We start from the raw sequence: 23,736 nt of genomic DNA, 5'->3' as shown, positions 1-23,736 counted from the left end.
CAATAAACAATCCAATAATCCAATAAACAATACAGCAATAGAAAACAAGCGTTCGTACAACTAGTTAACAACAAGTAGGTCAGGCAGGGAGGAAGGGTAGTGTTTCCTGAAGAGGTGAGTTTTCAGCCTGCGGCGAAATATGGGCAGTGACTCTGCTGTCCTAACATCAGTGGGAAGTTCATTCCACCACTGTGGGGCCAGAACAGAAAAGAGTCGTGACCGTGTGGATCGGCCAGAAGGACCCTTGAGTGACGAGGCAATCAGTCGCCCCGAGGTGGCAGACCGAAGTGGTCGGGCAGGGGTGTAGGCATCGACCATAGCCCGGAGGTAGGAAGGAGCTGTTCCTTTCACTGCCCTATAGGCTAGCACCAGGGTTTTTGAACTGGATGCGAGCCGCTACGGGGAGCCAGTGTAGAGAGCGGAGAAGGATGGTTGTGTGGGTTTGTCTCATCTATGGTGTTTGTGATATGAAATGTAAGCTTACCATAATCACAGTAAACATTATCATGTCATATTCAAGGGCTTTTTTTTAACTAACTCCAGTCACTTTCAATTCGGCACAGCTGAGGTTTGTGTGTCACTGTCCAGCTGACGCTCGTTGACACTAGTTAATGTTACTTGCATCAAGGCAATTATGTTGTGTTTTTGCAGACTGCTATTTTTCAGCGAATGTTCCCCCCAGATTAGGGATGCTAGGGTTCAAGTGTTAATGTAAAAAAAAAAAGGGAAACAAAGTTCCTATCACACAAAGATTTGGCGGCCCCCCCTGTAGTAACTCTGAGGACCCTCTAGGGCTCACGGACCCCTGTTGAAGCTCTATAAACCAGCGGTTCTCAACCTTGTCTGAATCGGGGTCTGCTGGAAGACTTCAAAAGCGTTCGCGGGCCACCCATTGGACCACTTAAGTCTAGTGGTCAGATGGGTGGGCCCGGGCCGTGTGTGTGTTTTAAGAGCATGTTTAGTTTAAGGATCGATCAATCAATCAATTGGTCTTCCGGCTTAGATCAAAGGAACTAATGTAGTAGTAAACTTTAAAGTTATTATTTAGCAGTTTGACAATGAAAACACACTTTTCATGGTTTAAAGAGAAAAATATTTTTTTTACATTATGTATATATTTGTAATATTAAAGGCATAGTATGTAACTTTGCCCTTCGTTTACATAGCAAAACAATATATACATGTTTTACCCATCATTTCCCTCTGTACCAGCAGTTATCAGCCAATGGAGCAGTGTGGTGGTGTTTACCTACAGACACACTAGGGATGGTCCTAGCGTTTTTTTCCCACATTTTTTAAACCGTTTATTCAAATACACGAACATTAATTAAATTATTACAATTAACACCCAGAAAATGGCCCAAACTGAGCACATTTCGATCTATAAGGTCAATTATCATTTGAAAAAAAATATTAAGAGTATATGGAAGCCATTTAAAATGTTTATACTATTGGAATCTTACACACCTGCTCCCAAATAATTAATGACATCATTCCAGTGTGCTGCACAAAAGTAGGTCATATCAATTAGGCTGTCACTATAGCAAGTCGGAGCCGGTCCTGAACGACGCAGACCAGCTCCCCATAAAGTTTAAACCATAACATGACACATAGAATGGATCTTCAGCCAAACAATTGTGATCGAAAACGTAGGCCTATGCTCCTCCGTGAGGACTCCTCACCTCAAAGTAAACGCTGGATTATTTCTTCAAATGACCGGATCACAGGCAGCGGGCTGCTAGGTAACATGAACGATTCACATCCACCTGTTTATATTGGATGTGATTTCTCCATTGCGATGCTTTCCCATCAAACTAAGTAAACCAAACTCTTGTTTTCAAACCGACAGTGTCTGTCTGTAGCTTCAGTAGGCTGTGTTACATTCACTCACTGCACCCAGCACAACAAACAGCTGTGTGACCAAGTTTAACCCCTTATGAAGAGGCTAGAGTGTTTACTGTGAGATGAGACCTTTTCGGACAGATGCGTCGCTAACCTCTCTCAGTCGCTCTCTCTTCTCTCTCTCTCTACGGCTTTGAGAGACGGAGAGCGACACAGAGAAACAGTGAATGTAGGCTATAATATTTCAAGTTGTACAATAGGATTATTGGCGGAATAACTGGCACAAGGAATTCATTATCAGACTTTGAGCAGTGGGCGCTCGTTGTCTCCCGTGGGTGCACGAGCCCTGGGTGATCGGCGCCTGCTTATTTTGCTTGTTAAAATCATTTTATTAAGAGATGACAGCAATATGGAAAAAACATAAACATCTCAATAAAAACTAGACCAGGAGACCTGGATGTGCCAGACCCCTAGTGGTTAAATACTCGAGGTGACGTCGAGGTGACGTCGAGGTGACGTCATGCCGACATCTGAATGGCTGGGTAGGAAAAGAGGGACAGACCGACCGACAAAGCCTCATGTAGGCCGACCCCCTGGATCTGGCAAATATATTTAATAGAATAACCGAATATAATTTTGAAAATGGTTAGTAGGGGCAGACCCGTTTAACCGAATAACCGTGCACACCCCTAAGACACACACTGTCCTCTCGCTGTATTTTGGTGTTTTCTCTGTTTGTTTAGGCAGGGACGTTTTTGGGCAACCAAAACAAACAGTGCAAACACACAAAGCGGGGGGTTAGTGTGTTTCTGCGGGTTAACGGCATCACACTACTCCAGTGGCTGATAACTGCTGGTATAGAGGGAAATAAACGACGGGTAAAATGGCTTGTGTTATGTAAACACAGGGGACAGTTATATATTGTGCCTTTTAATGCAATAATATCATCACAATCTTAGTGTTTTGCCAATTAATTGGGGGCCCACTTGCAGTATGCTCATGGCCCACCAGTGGGCCCCAGCCCACAGGTTGAGAACCAGTGTTCTAAACTGTATATGTCATTTATGTTGCATACTGTATACATTCATGGTCCTTGCATCAGATATATAGCAGGATCAATAGGCATGAATTAGAGCTGGGCGATGTCAACACAATCAAATATGACCTAGATTTTGATATTGTGGTGATAATATAGGATTGTAACGATAATATGAATTTTATTTTACATTTTTGTAAAATAAAATTGCCGTTCTACAAGCTCAAAGCGTGTCCCAATGCGACGCATTGCGAGCTTGTCGATCGGCTATTTATAAATATGTTTGACAGTTTTTTTTTTTTACAGTATAAAGAAAGGCTTATCTGTGTGATTTTTAGCTAGTCTTTCGGAAAACATATTTAGAACAGTGGTTCTCAAAAATAGCAGATGTACAAGCTCACAGGGCGACACTTCGTGCCGCACTGCAAGCTTGTACATCTGCTATTTTTCTTTTTACATTTCTTAAAAATCGTGAAAGTGTTTGAATTTTTTGTATTTTTTTGATACATTTGGAAAAAAGATCAACATCTTCTCCTCGGGGGGGGGGGGGACAAAACATTTTCAGATAGCCGGTCTGCGGCCAAATATATATCATGTTGGGGGGGACCTTGGCACGAAAAAATTATCTACTCATTTAGAAGGCATTTGCTAAATCGTCCTTGAGTCTTAATGGGTTAAAAAGGATTCATACCAATAAAGCACTTATCATGCCATATCATTATGATGTTAAATTCAAAATCCCAGACGATATCTAGCCTCATATTAACACAGGGTTTACACTGGCAGCTACAAAGCCACAGGCTACCTTTCATTGGAAGGATCAATACTGCAATGTAGAAATACTCTGTTACAAGTAAAAGTTTCAGTAAGTTCAGTAAGTTTTAAAATATTGGCATCAAAATGTACTTAAAATACCAAAAGTGAAAGTACTCATTAGGCAGACTGTCCCATTTCCCAAGTTTTCAAACGTAAAAACATCTCTTGAAAATAGCAGATCTACAAGCTCACAATGCGTCGCATCGCTTGTAGATCAGCTATTTTCAAATGGCCGAAATGTATAGAGGGCTGAAGTGGTTAATGTTTTGTAATAATAATCAAAATCTACAAAGTAACTAGTAACTAAACTTTTAAAATAATTGTGGTGGAGTAAAAGTACAATATTTTTCTCTGAGATGTAGTGGAGTAGAAGTAAAATTATTGGAAATATTGGAAAGTAAAGTACAAATACCTCAAAATTGTACTTAAAGGGGAAAACCACTCACATCAACATTGAACTATGTCTTTAATACACCTTAGAGCTGTTGTGTGGAAATAAGAAAAAAGCCCCCCCCCCTCTATGTTGCCTAGAACTGGATAATTGATTGAGGTCATGTGATCAGTGACATACGCAGGGTGTACTTTTAGCTGAGGGGGCGGAGCCAAAAGTACACCCTGCGTATGTCACTGATCACATGACCTCAATCAAGTATCCTTTTCTAGTAGGGGTGTGCCGATATATCGTCCCGCGATGTATCGCGATACGTTTTCGAGACGATATGTATCGTCTTGGAGAAAAAAATATCGTTTTGATATATTTTTTTTTCAATGTTGAAAATGAGTGGTCTTCCCCTTTAAGTACAGTACTAGAGTACATGTATTTACTCCACCACTGCCTGCTTGTAAAACTCGGCGACAGACATGCCGCGTCGCTTTGAATCTTTATTCTTTTGTACATTAGCTGCCACCAGTGTGAACAGGGGATAACACGATGTTGATATATTTGCCCAGTCCTAGCATAATGTCCTCTGAAAGCTCAAAATGCTCCTGAAATGGCATGAAAAGGGCTCTTCCTCCAGGGATGGAGAGCAGTCTCGGAGTGTGGTGTGGGCCCTTAATCACTGCTTCAGTCTCAAGGGGCCTGTAAACACAGGCCCACAATTGACAAAGGATAAAAAACCGCACCGAGTTAGAAAATGAGGCTGCGCTTCAACAATGCTAAAAGGAGGTTGAAACTGAGCTCATTTTTGCAGTTTTGTTTTCCAGTTCAGGTCAAAAACTACAGCCGATTTAAAAACATGACAGACTGCAGACTGCATAAAAGGCTGACCTTATAGTACACGCATATATAGTAAACATATAGTAAAATACAATCAACGATGGGTGTTGTTAGATGTAGGTGTGTGAGTGTGTGTGTGCACGCATGGACCAGTGGCGCACCCATGGCTCTGGACACACCTACATCTAACACACACATTATTACATTAATTATCTGTTGCGTAACAAATCCTTAGTCGGGGACAGGCCTAGCTGCACAAACTTCTTCGTGTCAAGGACCCCCACATTAATATGTATTCTGGCCGCGGACCCCCCATCTGAAAATGTTTGGTGCCAGGGACCCCCCAGAAGAGAAAATGGCGGGCGGACAGGCGTGAAATAGGTGCCGAATGGAGGCTATACACATGCACAATAATCAAAATATGCAATAATAATCGCGGCTGTGAGCTTGTACTGCTGCTGCTTTTGAGAACCACTGTTATAAATCTTAAGAGTTTTCTGAAAAACGTATGTTGCTATATAGCTCAAATCTAAAATGATACAGATGCTTCCCCGGTTTTAATGGGTTAAATGCTCTGCTGCCCACACACCAGCTCTGTGCACACTGGCTGGTCGATTAAATTACTTTAACTTTTTCCTTTTTTCTACAATCTCTGTGCCACGTCGTCAGCTTGTAGATCGGCTATAACTTAGCTATATGGAGCTCAATTATTTGACTTATAAAAAATAAAATAAAACACCTAGGCCTACCTGAAGTGATCAATCAGCCTATCAATATCAATTGAATTTATTCAATTATCACGATTAATTGATACAGAAAAATATACAAATTATCAACAATGGTGCTGCTCGTCTAGTTCATTGATCGAAAAAGCAATCGATATACTCCCAATTGAGAACATCATTGATAGTTAAGACTACTTAGATTTAGGAACACTTGTCCTCTGAGAGGCATTTTAGAAGTACAGAACGTTACGTACATAAGCAATTAAAAGCTCAGCAGCACACCACATGAAGCACACACATCAGATTAAAAAGCACATCACAAAAACAACAACAGGACGGGAGTGAGTGAGCGGTTCATATTAGTTCATCCGCTGTGTCAGAGGCGGTGGGTGAAAGGACGTCTGGGAGAGATATAAAAGAACAGACTGCAGCAGACTGGGATGAAGCCAGCTGAAACTCGGGAGACGGCTCGCACTCCACTGGGGAGTTTTTTCAGCGAGCGAACGCCTCCAGCCCAGACATATGGTCCACGGTGTAGAGGGCTATCGGACATGTTCCCATGGCGTAGAGCAGGGGTCTTCAACGGGGGGTCCGGGACCCCTAGGGGGTCCACAGAGCTACTATAGGGGTCCGCCAAATCTTTGTGTGATAGGATTTTTATTTTTTTTCATCAACCACTTCAACCCTAGCATCCCTTTTCTGGGGAGAACTTTAGCCAAAAATTGCCGATCTACAAGCTCTCCACAAGAGCTTGTAGATCGCCAAAAATAGCCGATCTACAAGCTCTCCACAAGATCTCACAACGCCTCACGCTGCGAGACGTTGTGAGCTTGTAGATCGGCTATTTTTGACAAAGAGGTATAGGTGTAGAGGGGAAAAAAGAGCTGACTAAGTAAAAATCTGAAACACAATTTTATACAATATAGAGGTTGGTCCCTGCTACATCTCTTTCTCAGGCAAGGGGTTGAAAAAAAAAAAAAAAAACGCTGAAGACCACTGGTGTAGAGCACTTCTCATACCGGTTTTTTTTTTGCTTGTTTTTTTGCTTTTATATGGCTATCGTGTTGTTGCTTGATTTTTGATTGGAAAGCACTTTAGGTCAACGGCTGTTGTTTTTAAATTGACTTGACTTACGTTTTTTTTGCTCGACTGAGAAAATTGGCAGTCGAATCAGACTGATTCGACTGCCAATCTCAGTCGAATCATGAAAAAAAATAAAGAAATTGCATCAATCGACTATTGGCAACTATTGGCCAATCAGATTTGATTATAGAAATCCTTAGTCGGGGACAGGCCTAATATATATATATATATATATATATATATATATATATATATATATATATATATATATATATATATATATATATATATATATATATATATATATATAGCTAAAATGACACAGATGCTTACCCGGTTTTAACAGGTTAATTCTAGATTGTCCCAGAAAGACTACTGTGATTGTCCCTTTATTGTCATTTAATTGACGACGTGTGTGTGTTTTGTTTTTGTGTGTGTGTACGTATAGGTCTTCATCGCGCCGGCCATCGTGGGGATGTCACTGCTCCACCGCCTGTCAGACGGCGGCTGGGAGAGGATGACGGCGTGGGTGTACGGCACGGGCCTGTGTGCCCTCTTCATGGTGTCCACCGTGTTCCACATCGTCACCTGGAAGAAAAGCCACATGAGGTCAGAGGACGCCGTTATTATCGCATAATCCCAGTGGTGGAAAAAGTACTCAAATTATTTACTTTAGTAAAAGTACCAATACTGCAATATAGAAATACTTTGTTACAAGTAAAAGTCCAGAATTCAAAATTTACTTGAGTAAAAGTATTGTCATCAAAATGTACTTAAAGTACCAAAAGTAAAAGTACTAAAATGTTTGAAAATAGCAGATCTACAAGCTCACAACGCGTCGCATTGCGACGCGTTGTGAGCTTGTAGATCGGCTATTTTCAAATAGCCTAGGTATAAAATAGTGCTAAAGTGGTTAATGTATGTTTCATAATATCATTTATATCTGAAAAGTAACTAGTAACTAAAGTTTTCAAATAATTGTAGTGGAGTAAAAGTACAATATCTGCCTCTGAGATGTAGAGGAGTAGAAGTAAAAGTACTGAAAATACTCCAGTAAAGTAAAAATTCCTCTAAAGTGTACTTAAGTACAATACTTGAGTAAATGTACTTAGTTACTTTACACCACTGCATAATTGCCTAATCGCCCTAAAATAAATGTAGTTTTTTTACATTATATCCCGATGTTCAATGGCAAAAACCACAATTAAATTGTTAATCGCATTTTTTTATGTGTGACAGTTGATCGTCATGGAAAATGTCATGATCGAGACAGCCCACGTCACGTCATGTGGGACGTTGACGACAGAGCCTACCTTTATTGTGAACGATTAAAATCACCAGTTGTTCATTTAAAGGTGCAATATTTCAGCCACACCTCCGTTGCACGAGGTTCCTTATTTCCCTTATTTCCTTATTTCTCACTTCTGGTAGGCGGCAATTATGCATCTTTTAAAGTTGTAGGATGGGCGGCCGAGTTACATGGAAATGGAAGAATTAACGCTAAGGATTATACTGTGTATAATAGTAATGGTTCAATATGACTGACACACTTTTAATGAACAATTCCACACTGTGTTACACGGAAGGCACAAAGTGACTGGGTGTCTTTTCAACGGGGTGAGAGGAAACAATTTCACTAAAATAATCTCTCTGATCTCTCAATATCTTTTGCATCCCGTTCTTCAGAAATCTGATGAGGCAGGGAGTCAGCGTTTACATTTTAGATGGCCCCAAAGTCATTTTGTCCCGGGCCATTACTGTTTGAATGTAATCCCATGTCTTTTGTGTCATTTACTTACTGCAGGTGTTGTGTCTGTGTTGTGCCAAATATAACGTACCATTTTGATATTGTCTAGTAGGGGTGTGCCGATATATCGTCCCGCGATATATTGCGATACGTTTTCGTGACGATACGTATCGTTTTGGGGGGAAAAAAATATAGTTTAATTTTATTTATTTTTTGGCAATAATAATAATGCAAAAACAGAAGTATTTGTTTGCATTTGCTTTCCCCCCCCCCCATATATTTTCATAATAAAAAAGTGTCATATATCGTATCGATCGTATCGATGTTGTGAGCCCAGTATCGTATCGTTTCATGAAATTAGTGTATCGGCACACCCCTATTGTCTAGGGACGTGCATGACTGAACAAAATAATTTTTCGGTCTACAGTTCTCAACCACTGAAACCCTCTATTCTTAGTAAAATGGACTTGAGTTGCAACTGTACCTTGACCCGCTGTTTTTTTCCCATCTACACCAAATCTTTTCACCAAAAATAGCGGCTCTACAAGATCACAGCGCGTTGCAACGCGTTTTAAAAACATTTGTATTTATGAAATTCTTTTGAAAAACATTTCTGGAAAAAATGTCTACATAAAATTAATAATATTTACTTGTGGTCCGTAAAAATGGGCCTGCGACCTCAAAAAATGGGTCCCGAACGACTGTTTGGGAAACTTTAAATTGCTTTAAATTGATTGCATCACTGCAGACACTGGCTTAGCCTGGTAAACCATCCCCCTTCCGGAAATCTCATTTGCAAAATGCAAATGAGATTTCCGGAAGGGGGATGGTTTACCAGGCTAACACTGGCTGGCTTGTTAGTGTGGGTCTTGTGACAGGGACAGTGTCACTCTGCATATCGGTGACATCAATTCTATTTCAGGAAGTGGTTTGCTGTGATTTTGTGTGTGTGTGTACTTTTTTTTTACTGTACTTGTGAGGACCAAATGTCCCCACAAGTATAGTAGGATCAGAATCAAGCATTTGAGGAATAATACATTGTGAGGACAAGTGTCGTGCTCCTCATAAGAGAAATGGTTCAAAAGCATCAAAAGTAATCAACAAACTATACTATAAAACTGGTCAGACATTGGTCAAATTGTCAAATAAAATAAGAGGCAAACATTTTGAAAATAGACGATCTACAAGCTCACAACGCCTCGCAACGATGTGAGCTTATAGATCTGCTATTCTCACAATATGTATCTGTGGAACCGAGTCAAACTAAATGTAATTCCTCATCGCCTACATTCCAAGTGCTTGTCAGGGTGGGGGGTCCCCAGTTCAAATATGATTATTTTGGGGGGTCACGGTATGTTGTGAACCACTGATTTAGAGGTTAGGTTTAGGGGTCTGGGGTCGGAGTCGTGCCTGATTTATACTCAGTCGTGTGTCAGTGTTGAACACCGAAAATAGCTGATCGGCTATTTTCGGTGCACGATACCAATAACTACAATTGCATTCATAAAATTGCTGTGTTAAAACGCTGATGTCCTCACAAATAGTAATAGTAATTCAAACGTGTGTGTGTGTGTGTTTGCAGGTCTGTAGAGCACTGCTGCCACATGTGTGACAGGGTGGTCATCTATATCTTCATCGCTGCCTCCTACACGCCATGGTAAGACCCCAGCAGCCAGCGGTCCTAAACTTATGTACATACCGTATTACTGCTCACCATCTGCAAGGAACATCAGCAACCAAGATCCCCCCCCCCCCCCCGAAGCTCTCGCATTAAAACCCCGGAGGGGTGAGAAGAAATAGCAGATCTACAAGCTGACAACGCTATCGGTTGTTAGGCTATATTAGAAATAGGGTTTAAGTCGTTTAAACCAGGGGTCCTTGGTGGGGGTACCAGGTTGTTCCTCAGCTAAATAAGTTAATATAGCGTCACAATCATTTAACCACTTCAACAATTATTGAATACTTTGGCTATTCAAAAATAGCAGATCTACAAGCTCATAGCGCGGCACCGAGTGCCCCGCTATGAGCTTGTAGATCTGCTATTTTTGAAAAATCATGTACATTTGCGCAAATCTTTGAATACATATAAGCCAACATTTTTAACTCAAATCTTTGCTTCTGGGGGTCCCTGGAACAAAATATTTTTAGATGGGAGGGGGTCCGTGGCCAAATACATATAAATTTGGGGGTCCTTGACATGAAAAAGTTTGAGAACCACTGGTTTAAAGCAAACATTTTGGTGTCAAGGCCCCCCCACCCACCCCCAATTGATGTGCATTTGACAGCGAACCATCCAAAAATAGCCTGTGATGCCAACATCCTCCTGGGGGGTCCGCAAGACAAAGGAAACAAACCTGGGGTGTACAGGGCTTCCTCAGAAACTCACTCCCCAGCCCACATCAAAGCTGCCCCCACCCTTGCTTCCCTCAAAACCCACCTCTTTCAGACTTGCACGTTCCCCACCTTGCGCACGCATTGCGACGCTTTGTGGGCTTGTAGATCGGCCATTTCCGGCTGTCGTGCGACTGCAAGTGTAAAGGTTCATGTGCTGATGTTTTGACGTTGTTTCTCAGGCTGAATCTACGTGAGCTGGGTCCTCTGGCTGCCCACATGCGCTGGTTTGTGTGGCTGATGGCTGCTGCCGGCACCATTTATGTCTTCAACTATCATGAAAAGTGAGTGAAGCATGTCACCACCTCCACCGTGTGGTGTGTATATAGCAGGGGGTCTTCAAAAGGGGGTCCAGGACTGCCAGGGGGTCCTTAAGAGTTACTACAGGGGGGGCGCCAAATCCTTGTGTGATGGGAACTTTTTTTCACCCTTTACATTAATCACTTGAACGGTAGCATCCCGAATTCTGGGTGGTAACGTTCACAGAAAACAGCCGATCTAAGAGCTCGAACGCGTTGCGCTGCGTCACGTTAGCTTGCAGATAGGCTATTTTTGGCTGAGAGGTTTGATGTTGTGGGGAAAAAGCACACCAAGTACAGAGCCTATTGGTCAAAAACATGAATTTATACAACGCTGATGACAGTGCTATCAAAGTCTATGAAGCTATCTATGAAACCTATGAAAAAGTTTAATCTGCAACACAATGTACAATATGTAGTGGGGGGGTCCCTGCTTCATCTCTGTGTCAGCTAAGGGGTCCTTGGTCTGAAAACCCCATGGTATATATAATAGTCTATTACCACTGGTGTTGAATGTGTGTGAAGGTCTATTGTTGCTCCAGTCCACACTGAAGGCATGTTATAAACACAGTTTCCACAGATCTATCAGCGCTTGAACGACCACTTCATCACCCATTTTCAACCTACCTTCGTATACAGTCACTGGTCCTCACTAATGACTACTAATGATTTTTTTTGTTATCACTGCAAGAGCAATGTCTTTGTTTCTATGCTCTTGCATTAATACAAAAAAAAGAAACAAAAAGGTTGAAATCTTGTTTGAAATGACCGAATCTGCCTACCGATGATAAACGGTTCACAGCCCTCCTCTGAGGTACAGACCAAATGGAAAGAAATGCTGCCGTCTTATAATGAGCATGAGTGTGGACCGACTATATGAAGATGGGTTGAAAACAGGTGAAGTGGTCCTTTAACCCATTAAAACCGAGAAAGCAACTGTGTCATTTAACATTTTTGCATAGCAGATATACAAGCCCACAGCGCGTCACTTTGTGCTGCGCTGCGAGCTTGTACATCTGCTATTGAAAAATGATGGTGTGAAATATTTGAAAAATCTTGAAAGTGTGAGAACTACTGATTTAGAAGGCATTTGTAGAATCGGCCTCAGGGATAGTTCACCCGAAAAATTTCTTTTTTTCTATCGATTAGTCACCCCATGGAGATCTTTTTGTTTTTGTGGCATTCCTAAGCCAATAATTTGATGACCTGCAGTGGTTCCGGACACTAAGAGTCTCCTTTGTGTCTCCTACCGGAAACGCTGCCTACCGGTCCACTGGTCATCAAATTATTTGCTTAGGAATGTGACACAAACTAAAAAATATCCACAAATTCAAGTCTCCATGGGGTGAAAACATTTGTTTTGGGTGAACTATCCCTTTAATGGGATAATGTCAGTGGTTCAGGCCACAGCGGCCTTTTAATTTACAGGCGTTGTGCACGACGGCTGCCTTTGGCATCACGGCTGTCAACAACATGTGGTGTGTTGTTACAGTACAGCACCAATCATAGAGATTACCACATGTCCTTCGGGCACGTTTATTAAGTTGGCAACGAGCAGCGTTCAGAGAAACGCATTGGATTAAAGACCTCAGTCTCGCCATGACGCATTTGAGTCATTTGGATTCTGTCTACACTGCTGCCCTAAAGTCAAGCCCCACACTAATAAAGGGCATTTTATCATACGATTAACCCATTCAATCCGGGAACGCCTGTGTGTCTTTAGATTTTTTTTTAAAGGAAATGTTGCTATAATATCAGTGGTTCTCAGACTTTTCCATGTCCAAGGACCCCCAAAATGATATGTATTTGGCCGCGGACCCCCATCTCAAAATATTTTTGTTCCAGGGACCCCCAGAAGCAACGATTTGAGTTACCAAATGTTCGCTTTAGAAAAATATATATACTCAAAGATTTGCACAAGCTTTCACGATTTTTCTAAAATAGCAGATTTACACGTGCCGCGCTACGAGCTTGTAGATCTGCTGTTTTTGAATAGCCAAAGAAATCTAAAATGACACAGATGCGTTCCCGTTCTTAATGGGTCAAAAAAATAGCAGAGAAGCTCATAGCGCTGTGAGCTTTAATGAGCAATTTTTTTTTTAAATCTTGAAAATGTGTGCAAATCTTTGAATATATATATATATATTTTTAACAAAAATCTTCTGGGGGTCCCTGGAACAACATATTTTGAGATGGGCGGGGGGGGGAAGGGGGTCCGCGGGTCCGCGGCCAAATGCATATCTCAAAATGTTTTCTAAATCTTAACAGTATGTTGCTATATCTTTGGTGCTCCCAACTTTTCCATGTCAAGCACCACCCAAAATCAGAATCGCTGCTTTACCAGTTAAAACGTGTGAAAGTCCAGCGAGTTCACTGTATCCTCCACCCGCTCCTTCAGTTTGCACTGTAAGCGGCGCTAATCTTTGTTATCGCACACGCTATAGCCTGTGATTGCACGCCACCCAGCAAAATCCTCTCTGTCGATGAATCCATTTGTAAATCTGACCGTGTACAAATGCAACCACATTGGTTACATTTGTACACTCTCTGACTTAACGTTGGTAATTGATATATCTTTTGTTAAACTTAAGTGTTAAATAGCTCTATTTTTCCATACTGATCATTGCTATAGATAGAGTGTTCAGCAATGGGTCTCTACCAGCTCTTTAGTAAAACAGATAATACATTTTGAGTTTGGGGATACCAATTTTATCCAATCAGGAGAGAGGGCTCATACAGGAAACAGGATACAGGATACACAAGTGGAAGTGATGAAACAAAGAAATGAGCAGACAAAGTTTGAACTGGAACAGAACAAAACATATGTTCTGTTTATTTAAGAGCTGGAGAGACGGGAACAAACACACTATAGCAATGATTTATTATAGAGCTTTAACTATTTTAACCAAAAAAATATATATTTTAACCACACAAAAATAATAATTTACTCCTACCTTTAACTTTCATACTATGTGGATGTCACATCCTGCTTCTCAGTTTGTGAGACTGCAGCAATTCAGTACTAAAATATTTGAAAATAGCCGATCTACAAGCTCACAACACGTCGAGCTTGTAGATCGGCTATTTTCAAATAGCTTATGTATAAAATGGGGCTAAAGTGGTTGATGTATGTTTCATAATATCATAATTTATATCTGAAAAGTAACTAGTAACTATAGTTTATAATTGTAGTGTAGTAAAAGTGAAAATGCGTGCAAAACTACTGGAAATTTTAAACTATGAAATGTGTTTGAATGTGGCATTTCTGTTTCCCCCCCCCCGCAGGTATAAAGTTGTTGAACTGGCCTTCTACTTGGCAATGGGGTTTTTCCCTGCATCGGTCGTGACATCGATGGTAAAGTTAATTTTGTTTTTTTTTACCCATGCCCAAGCAGCCACAGTCACGACATGACATGTCAACACCTGTTGATGCCTCTTCTCTTATGACATAACTTAAAGAGACATAACTTAAAAGTAGCGATACCACAATGTAGAAATACTATGTTACAAGTAAAAGGAGTGTACTCAAGTATTTAGTTGATTAAAAAAATTGGCAAGTATTGGCATCAATACGTAACATTTCTCATTATGCAGAATGGCCCATTTGTTTTATTGTGTTAATCACTTTAATGTTGCAGCTGGTAAACGTGTGGCTGCTTTAATGACTTAATGTGCTGCTGGGTAGTTTAACCTGTATTATCACATTTATCACTTAATGTATGTTTTGTATTAATCTACATCTGCAAAGTAACTAGTAACTAAAGTTTTCAAACAATTGTAGTGGAGTAAAAAATACAATGATTGCCCCTGAGATGTAATGGAGTAGAATACATTTCAAGAAATAGAAATACTGAAGTAAAGTAAAAATAATGATGATAATAATAGAATACTTGAGTAGATGACTTCGCTACATTTCACCATTGTATGAGAGGAAGAGATTGTGTGTACTTCCCATAGGGGTCTGTCTCTGATTATGGAATTTTGTGGAATTGTGCTGTCTGTGCTTCCACCTTGTGGATTTCCTATGAATGACAGCCTTATATCCAGTGTATTTCTATTGGAGTTAAACACTTAATTATTAAGCCCACGTCTGTCATGCATTATAAAACATACTTATAAGGCAATATACTCAGCGTATAACACTGTACAGTTTTAATTATAAACACTCATACATATTCATGATGATACTCAACACATAAACCATTATAAAACATTTTATAATGACTTATTAGGTCAAGTGTCATAATTCTTCGTAATTGCTGAACATTGACGGACATTGCTTTTTCATAGTGTTTAATTTTCATAGTCGTAACATTTTATAATTAATTTATAAATTATTATAATGCATTATAGTGTGATTATAAGTCATCATAAGTGGTCATTTGGGTCCTTCAGTAAAGTGAAAAGAAAAATCATCCACCTTCAGAGGAATATCATTACTACTTCATTACTGCTACTTGTGAAAATGGATCTGCAGTGGATCAGTGAAAGTGGTTCTGGCCAATTCCCTAACATCAAACTGTAATTGTTTACATTGTTTTATCAAACGTACGTCTTTCTGCGGCATGGCGCTGCCGATCAAACAAGAATGCCATCAATTCTCTTATATCAGTGCCAGTGCTTCCCAAACAGTGGGTCGGGACCCAATTGTTACGGGTCGCCAGGAAATACCTTATTTTTTCTCGCTTTTCCTACTTTAAACACAATTTGTCATAAATGAAGAACAAAACTCTAAAGAATTTCATGAAGAAAAAAAAATCCATACTTTTAAAAATATATATTTTCTCTAGTTTGGGTCCCGGGGAGACATAACATTTCTCTTTTAGGTCTTGAGCCAAAAAAGTCTTAATTGCTATATTACAAATAAGTATACATGTGTGAAATAGGCTCTCTGTCTCTCTCTCTCAAAACAATGTATATTGAATAGATCTTCACATCCGGTATCATAATTGTACAGAAAACCTTGGATGATGAGTTTTTTAGAAACAACCTTGTAAAAAGGAGTGAGAAACCCCTGTTTTTGATCCGACGCTCATGTTTTTGTCGTGCAGAGCAACACGGAGGGCCTCCAGGAGCTGGCGTGCGGCGGACTCATCTACTGCCTCGGCGTCTTGTTCTTCAAGTCGGACGGCGTCATCCCCTTCGCCCACGCCATCTGGCACGTGTTTGTGGCGCTGGCGGCCGCCGTGCACTACTACGCCATCTGGAAATACCTCTACAAGGACCCCGGCGGCGGCGGCTCTCTCCCCGTTGACTCCTGACCCGCCCCCTGTTGCCCGCCCCCCACTCCAGTGGTTCTCAGAATGATGTCCTTGACGGGGGGGTTTTCAGGGGGGTTCCCCAGCTAAACGATTGATATTTAGGAACCAAATGGACCCTTACAGGTCTGTGACGCTGAGTGTACAAATGGAACCAAATGGACCCCTACAGGTCCATTTGGTTTATTGGCACGAATAGCTTAGCTGAAATGGTAAACGTGGACTTCTTCTCATGGTTGTGGTTAACGATTTGCGTAAATGACAGGGTCGGACACAGCCAGGAGGATCAAACATTACAGCGATGAGTTGAACTACAGGTTTTTTTTGTTTTTAGTTTTTTGTATTTGTTTGAAGCGCAGACTTTATTCTTTTTGGATTCTGACCTCAGCCCAGCACCTGGCTTTTGGTGAGTGGATGTGCGTGCTTTATTGTTTGTTTTAGTTTGAAGCGCCCAGAGCGCTCTGCCCCCACCCCCCAAATAAAAACAAACGCGGGGCGCTGGGAAGAGGAGCGCACCAAGCGTGTCTTTACCATATAAATGCAGGGCAGACAGGTGCTGCCAGCTTCATTTTTATTTTTTATTTTCTGTGGACATGGCCCCCATACATGCCAAACCTCCTAACCTCCTTTTAAAGGGTCCTTAAAATGAAGGACCCTTGCCCACTGCCCCCCCCCCCACCCCCCAGTCTGCCCACCGAGGCTGCAGCGAACACCTTCGAAAGTTTACGGAAAAAAAGAGGAAGTTTACTTTTTACTTTTTCTTTTCCCCTAACGTGGCGGGGGGTCAGGCGTCTATTTTTCCGACCGCTACCTCCTCCTCCCACGAACCCCCTCAATCGGAAAGCTAACTTTCAAAGCTGTGTTGTATACAAACCATTTTTTGTTTTTCAATGGGAATCAAAAGGAAGAAAAAACGTTTGTAAATGAACCTATCGCCACATTGTCCAGTTTGTTCGTGTCCTCTGCACACTGATCCTCGACATTTTGTGCAGTGTTTGATATTGGTCTTTTTTGTTCTTCTATGGCCTGGAGTGAAGTCACATTCCACTTTTGTGTACATTTGTGGTGATTTATTTTTGTCTGTCACCCTCTTCTTCGGTCACCCCCTCTTTTTATTTTGTCTAATGGTCTGAACAATGGGGTTGTCAAATGCTAAAGTAGACTTTGAGTTGGATGCAGCCCACTGGGCTCAGCTTTCTCATTTTTCTCACTAGTCCTCACTGAGGTAGTTTTTGACCAATGGGATGTTAAAGTCATACTGTGTACCTTTTCAAATAAACAAAAGAGTTACTTGCTATAATCTTTCACTGGTATTTTTCACAATAACCAATCCTCATAAATGTGACAACTTCTCTAAACACCTCCGACATTTGCCCCGGATGTTAATACATACCGTTTCTGAAAACGCTGTGTTCCAAAATAACCTTGGTGCCCAGGACCCCACAGCGTTTGTTTAGAAGTGGTACTTGTTTTTGTTTCTAACTGAATTCTGGGAATCGCGGTTCTCAACAGTCGACGGAGCTACCAGAGGTGTTGCCAAAAAGACTACTAAAATGGCCGTTACACAGTATGACTTTAAAGTTTGATCAACATGCACATGACATTTCTGTTCCGAGTATAACTGGCTAGCTAAGAACACCAAAACATTTGGTCTTCAGTTCACCTTTCTGTAAATACTTCCGCACATTCTGTTTGTGTATTTAGTATATAATCTTATTATGAGGGTATTATGAGCTGGTGGCATGGGATTCTTCAATGTTGCCCTACGGGTCACGCAACAAACATAATGTATTTTAAGCTGGGGGGAAAAAAACTAAATGTGAAAGGCGTGTCATGATACAAGTATAAATGAGCTTTAAGCCAATTGATGGAGATCTGTGCAGACAAGATGACACAGCCGCCGTTTGGAGAGTGACGTTGTGACAGAGCTTCAGTGTGTGTGTATGTGGTCAGAACAGCAAAGCACACAGCTCTCATTTTCTTTTTCTTTTATCTGACCGTACGGTATGTGTATACAATATCTTTACTGTCGGGCAGAAACCTTTTTATGTCCAAAACTATCCTTTTTTATCATTATTTGGAAAAACATTTTTCAAATGTTGACTACTTTTGTGAAACACTCTTGTATGATGAAGTAGGGCATTAATTAACAAAAACAATACGTGGTTTGCCACACAAGCTGTGCCACTTAAAGCTGCAATCCGGAACTTAATTAAAACAACAAACAAACACCCCTATTGAGTTTCTTCACTTTGACATTCAGAGATTTGTTTTCTGGTCTGGTCCTTATGGTGTCTACGTCCTGTGCTTACACCGTGCAGAATGTGTTTCTCCATATTCAGACAGTCCAACTCCACCTCACGGTGCTTCTTAACTTCTACATCCACTTGGCCCCACATTCAATTCACCAGATGTTCCTTGACTGTTTTCAGCTCCTGCTCTGCAAGAAGCAATTTCTTTCTTATGAGCCTTAAAGTTTTTCGCCATGTTCTGGAACGCGAGAATCTGGATTTTTCCCCCCAGAATTCACCTCGGTTGCCATGTGCCGGGATATTTCTTTGAAGGTCTTTCTTAAAAGATGATTGCTGAACTCGTTTCTTCAGCTGTAACTGAAACTCCTTCAACTCACAACTCGACAGATCTACCTGCTCCTTCAGGACACCGCTCTCCTCATCGTGTTGTTTCTGAAGCTCTTCAATGTTCCTGTGGTGCTCCTGTGCCGTTGCTCTGGTTCCTCTGCTCTTGCACAACATTAAGCTCAGCAGCTGTCTCCGTCTTAATCTTGTCAACAATACTCTGGACCTACTCTCCGTGGGCGTGACCCTTCAGTAGCTTTTAAATGTCCTGACACAGCTCCGTTATCAACCAACACCAGCCTAATCAATCTTAACAAAACCAATAACTCAATTAAAGTCTTTGCATTGCAGAAGAACCAATGCAAAGACTGTAGGGCCGTCCTTCATATTGGGACGGTGGTACAATTGTTTTTTCAGAGCAGTGGGCATATAGGTTTGTTAGCGGCCTAGCCTGACGTTCAGCCTGCATTTACATTTTGTTTCACTCCATTATTCAGTCTCTGTGCAGACGTTTTCTGAAATGGGGCGTGGCCGAAGTGGGACTCTTTGGCGATTGGTTCATACTGAATCGTCCCCATCCCCATTGGGCCGGTTAGATTTTCAACCTTCGACAGAGTCACCAGACCCTTGAATCGCTTAGCCTACATGGCTACATACAATTTAGATGTCCCCAGACATGTCGGTAGATGACCTAAGATGTAGATGTCTGGTCCCCTGAGACTACAATATTCCATTACTAGGTCAAAAGTAACCAACAAACTATACTATCATAGGCGATTTTTGCCACCAGGGGGGGCAAAGGAAATATATGAACATATGTATGTGATCTCTATGCCCCCCCTTAAAAAATCGCCTATGTATACAATAAAAAATGGTCAAAGATTGGCCAAATTTGTCAAATATATAATAATGTCTAAATTTAATGTCTCAACTCCTACAATTCCGAGTGCTTGTCGTCAGGGTGGGGGTCCCCAGTTCAAATATGATTATTTTGCGGGGTCCCCAGTTCAAACATGATTATTTTGGGGGGTCCCCAGTTCAAATACGATTATTTTAGTGGGTCACGGCCTGAAATGTTTGGGAACCCATGGTCTAAATAATAGTACTGCCTGAAGCTCATAAGCGCAATATCTCTTCCGCCTTGGATGAGCGGTATATAATCTTTGTCTCATCTTATATGCAGGAGACCCCAGGTTCAAATCCCGGCTAGGACGCAAAAGTCACCGATTGCAGCTTTAACTGGAAAAGCAGAAATATCCTCAGACAGGCTGTGGCTAGGTCTAGATCGCTGGTGGTCAGCATGGGGTTCGGGGACCACCAGGGGTCCAAATGGACCCATATGGGTCTGTAATGCTGACAGTGTACCAATGGAACTAAATATGGACTCTTATGGGTCCATTTGGTTCCATTTGTTTTCAGAGTAAAATTAAAACTGAGAATTGTATGGCGTAGATTGGGATCCCAGAGACAAAAGAAAAGTATTGAATGGGGTTCCGTGGCCTAATACATATCAAACTGGAGGTCCTTGCAACTCAAAAGATTGAGATCCACCGTTTTAAATCAAATCATGATGGTTTGACAGATTTGGTTAGCGGATACTCTACCCTGTGTTTTGAAATCAAGGAATGGATCATTGGTTAACTATTATTGTGTGGAACTTGTATTGTAAATCTCAACAATGTATATTTTTTAAATATCGCGGCTCCTCTGAGATGTAGCATTGATTCCTTAACCACTGTGTTTTGTAATGTTTGTACAAATCAGTTTTTTTTTTTTGATTCTTCAAAATGTCTTGGCCTTTGTAATGTGGGGTGCTTATTGTTTATTCCATTGGCCGATATTAAAGGTGCTGCATATTAATGAGCGCTCCTCCTATGACCTTTCTGACATAAAAAAAAGGAATTACAAAAAAAAGTAATCTGGAACCCTTATGCCTCATTTCCATTAGACTGAAAGAACGAGCCCAATCGATGGTCTTGAAGGGCGGATCCAAACCCAGCCGGCGGATTCCTCCGGCGCTTCCTATTGCTTCACCAATCTATGTCCCCGCCTCTCCCCCCCCCCCCCCCCCCCCCCGGCCTGTGCACGGAGCACGCTGACGTCACCAAATTTAGAGCGACGCCCCTCTGCACTATTAGGAGATAACAAGGTCCTAAGACCAGTGTTCCTGCATGGTTCGCCCAGGCTTTTTTTCTTTTGAAACGAAAAAAAAGGCATGGGTTTCCGAGGCTACATTTCCATTGACGTGTGTGTGTGTGCAATATTCCCTCTACTGTTATACAAGGAAAATGCATACATTTTACGGATGAATTGAAATGATCATTTTTTATTCATGTAAGTCAAATTGAGTAGCCTGAAAAGTGCTCTATAAATACGGTATGTATTTCCTGGTACACAAAGACCGCAAAAAGTCGAACAAAATCAAAAGATTTTTTTTTAGTTTTTTCCATTATTTTTCCATAATTTCCATACGGCACAAAAACAAGGAGTTTCGCACACATGGAAGATCAGGGAGGTTCCCATAATTTTTTTTGGAATTAACAGACTACTGGACAGAACATACTGCTGTGTGGAAATTAGTTAATTACAGTGCCTAATGTATGCTCAAGACAGGGCCGGACAGGGCCGCCATTCAGTGCTGTGAGAGTAGCCTGGCATGGCCAGACTAATACCACTGCGTAGATATTAGTCTGGAATCTCCGTGTGGAACCTGCGTTTCCGAGGGGCAAATAAAAAAAATGCCTCTGGTGATAAACCCGCCCCATATTTGTATACTGGTCCCTGATTGGTCCCTCACAACTTCGGCGGGAGAGAGAAATCCAATCTCTGAGAGGGGCCAGACCTAATCTGCCGAGGGCATTTTTTTTTTTGCAATGGCAGATTCGTCTGGAACCAGGCTACTGTGACAGGGCCTGACATCCATATACAATTGTACTTTGTATGACGGTGTTGCGCTCCGACACTTCAAAATGAATGTAGTGTAAGCTCACAACGTATCACATCCTCGACACGTTGTGAGCTTGTAGATCAGCTATTTTCATCTTATAGATCGCCTATTTTAGGCACGCGATTACTGTCCTTTGACAAAGTAGAAATCAGACTTTAAAGGTCGCTGCATGTGAGTTCATTGGTTTCCTGTTAGTTTAACTGAGTGGGTACAAAATGTAACCTTTCTACACACAAAGGTTACATCTCGTACACACTCAGAGGTTACAAATGGATAAATCAACACTGGAGATTTTACTGTGTACTCTATTGTTTTGTATAGGACACCAAACCGTTGTGGTCTCATTTCCTGAATGGGTTTAAATGGTGCCTATTTGAATCAATCAAAATTGAACAGCGGAAAGAAATACAAAAGGCACTTGAACGGCAATTAGGCTGAATGTGGTAGGAGGGCCGGTTCTAGACTGCTTTGATTTAATGGGAACCTTCTATGGGATTGACCTACAACAAACTGTGTTGTTTAGTCTACTGACATAATGTTCTATATAATGTGAATTTACAATGTAAGTGGCATTGCTGGTGCCTCCTGTTGGCGCTATAAAAGGCTGAAAAATGCAGGGCAGAGGTTTTTCCTTGGCCTCTAGGTATCTTAAAACTGTTGTTTGTATTATTGAGTGGATTTGTCTACATTTGAACTTGATTAATATATATTTAAAAAATAACCAAGAAACATATATATATATATATATATATATATATATATATATATATATATATATATATATATATATATATATATATATATATATATATATATATATATATTTACGCAACTTTGCCTACTTGTGGCATATTCCGAGCCTGTTTTTCCACTAGACCACGTTATAAATAAATCATAACGCTCGGATAAACTCCTCAAAAGATTAAATTGCCTAAAGCTGCATGAAAACTAACATTTAACAGTGTATGAATTAAGCCCAAAATGTGAAACACTGTTAAAGGTTTAATGACATTCACTTTTACACCACATTCAAAGTCTTTGTCCTGGTCCTTCAAAAGTGTACAAAAAGTTTTAAGTGAAAATTCCATTCCAGTGATCCATGGCAGGTGTTTTTCTCTCACATTTCTAAAGCCTTTTCAACTGCAATGAAAAAAGAAATCTTTGCCTGCGGGTGTCGCTGGTGAGGGATTTTGCCTGTCAATCATCGCCTCTGCTCCGCCCCCTCAAAGGAAAGGATAGGGGAGGGGAGGGGCGAGGAGGAGAGTGGGCGGGATTAATCGACTGTGACCTCACTGTCGAAGGGCCAAGCTCAGATTACTTTTCAGCCTAATTATTCAGAAAACCCCAGACCACAGAAAATCCACTGAATGTTCTAAGTTCAGTTTTTTTGGGTGTAATTGAGGTCATAAAACCCCAAATAAAACATTGAAAATAAAAAAAGTGAAAATGAATGTCATGATACCTTTAAGTTCCTCCTGGAATTCTTGCCAGGAGGGCAAAAGCAAGAATCACTTTCTGGAGTGTAGATGAAAAAAAAAAACACATTCTGTACATTCTCTCGTTTGGAAAGAATGTGTGGACTCCAGGAAAGTTGACGTGAGCGCATAAAGCCTGATTTACATGTGGCGAAAATAGCCGATCTACAAGCCCACATCATGTCGCGTCGCGACCTTGTGGGCTTGTAGATCGGCTATTTTCGAAACTAGGTCAGGCTTCAATGGTTGCACCTACGTGCATGAGCATTGTTTTCGTAACACCCAGGAGCCACCCATCACCTTCAAGGGATAGTTTACCCAA

At 41.1% G+C, this 23,736-nt stretch overlaps 1 protein-coding gene across 1 annotated transcript in view; it reads left to right on the top strand.

Annotated features, from left to right (window-relative positions):
• Positions 1 to 17,024, top strand: part of mmd (monocyte to macrophage differentiation-associated) — a 19,639-nt gene extending 2,615 nt beyond the window's left edge. Inside the window, exons 3-7 of the mRNA XM_080448036.1 lie at positions 7,170 to 7,330; positions 10,051 to 10,125; positions 11,042 to 11,143; positions 14,444 to 14,513; positions 16,210 to 17,024. Coding sequence (XP_080304162.1) covers positions 7,170 to 7,330; positions 10,051 to 10,125; positions 11,042 to 11,143; positions 14,444 to 14,513; positions 16,210 to 16,419 — 618 coding nt within the window. The 3' untranslated portion in view covers positions 16,420 to 17,024. The remainder of the gene's footprint in view (positions 1 to 7,169; positions 7,331 to 10,050; positions 10,126 to 11,041; positions 11,144 to 14,443; positions 14,514 to 16,209) is intronic.
• Positions 17,025 to 23,736: the final 6,712 nt, after the last annotated feature.

Source organism: Gymnoscopelus braueri, assembly GCF_963280865.1.
Source record: "Gymnoscopelus braueri genome assembly, chromosome: 13".
Classification (NCBI taxonomy): domain Eukaryota; kingdom Metazoa; phylum Chordata; class Actinopteri; order Myctophiformes; family Myctophidae; genus Gymnoscopelus; species Gymnoscopelus braueri.
This window is presented reverse-complemented; position numbering and strand designations above follow the sequence as displayed.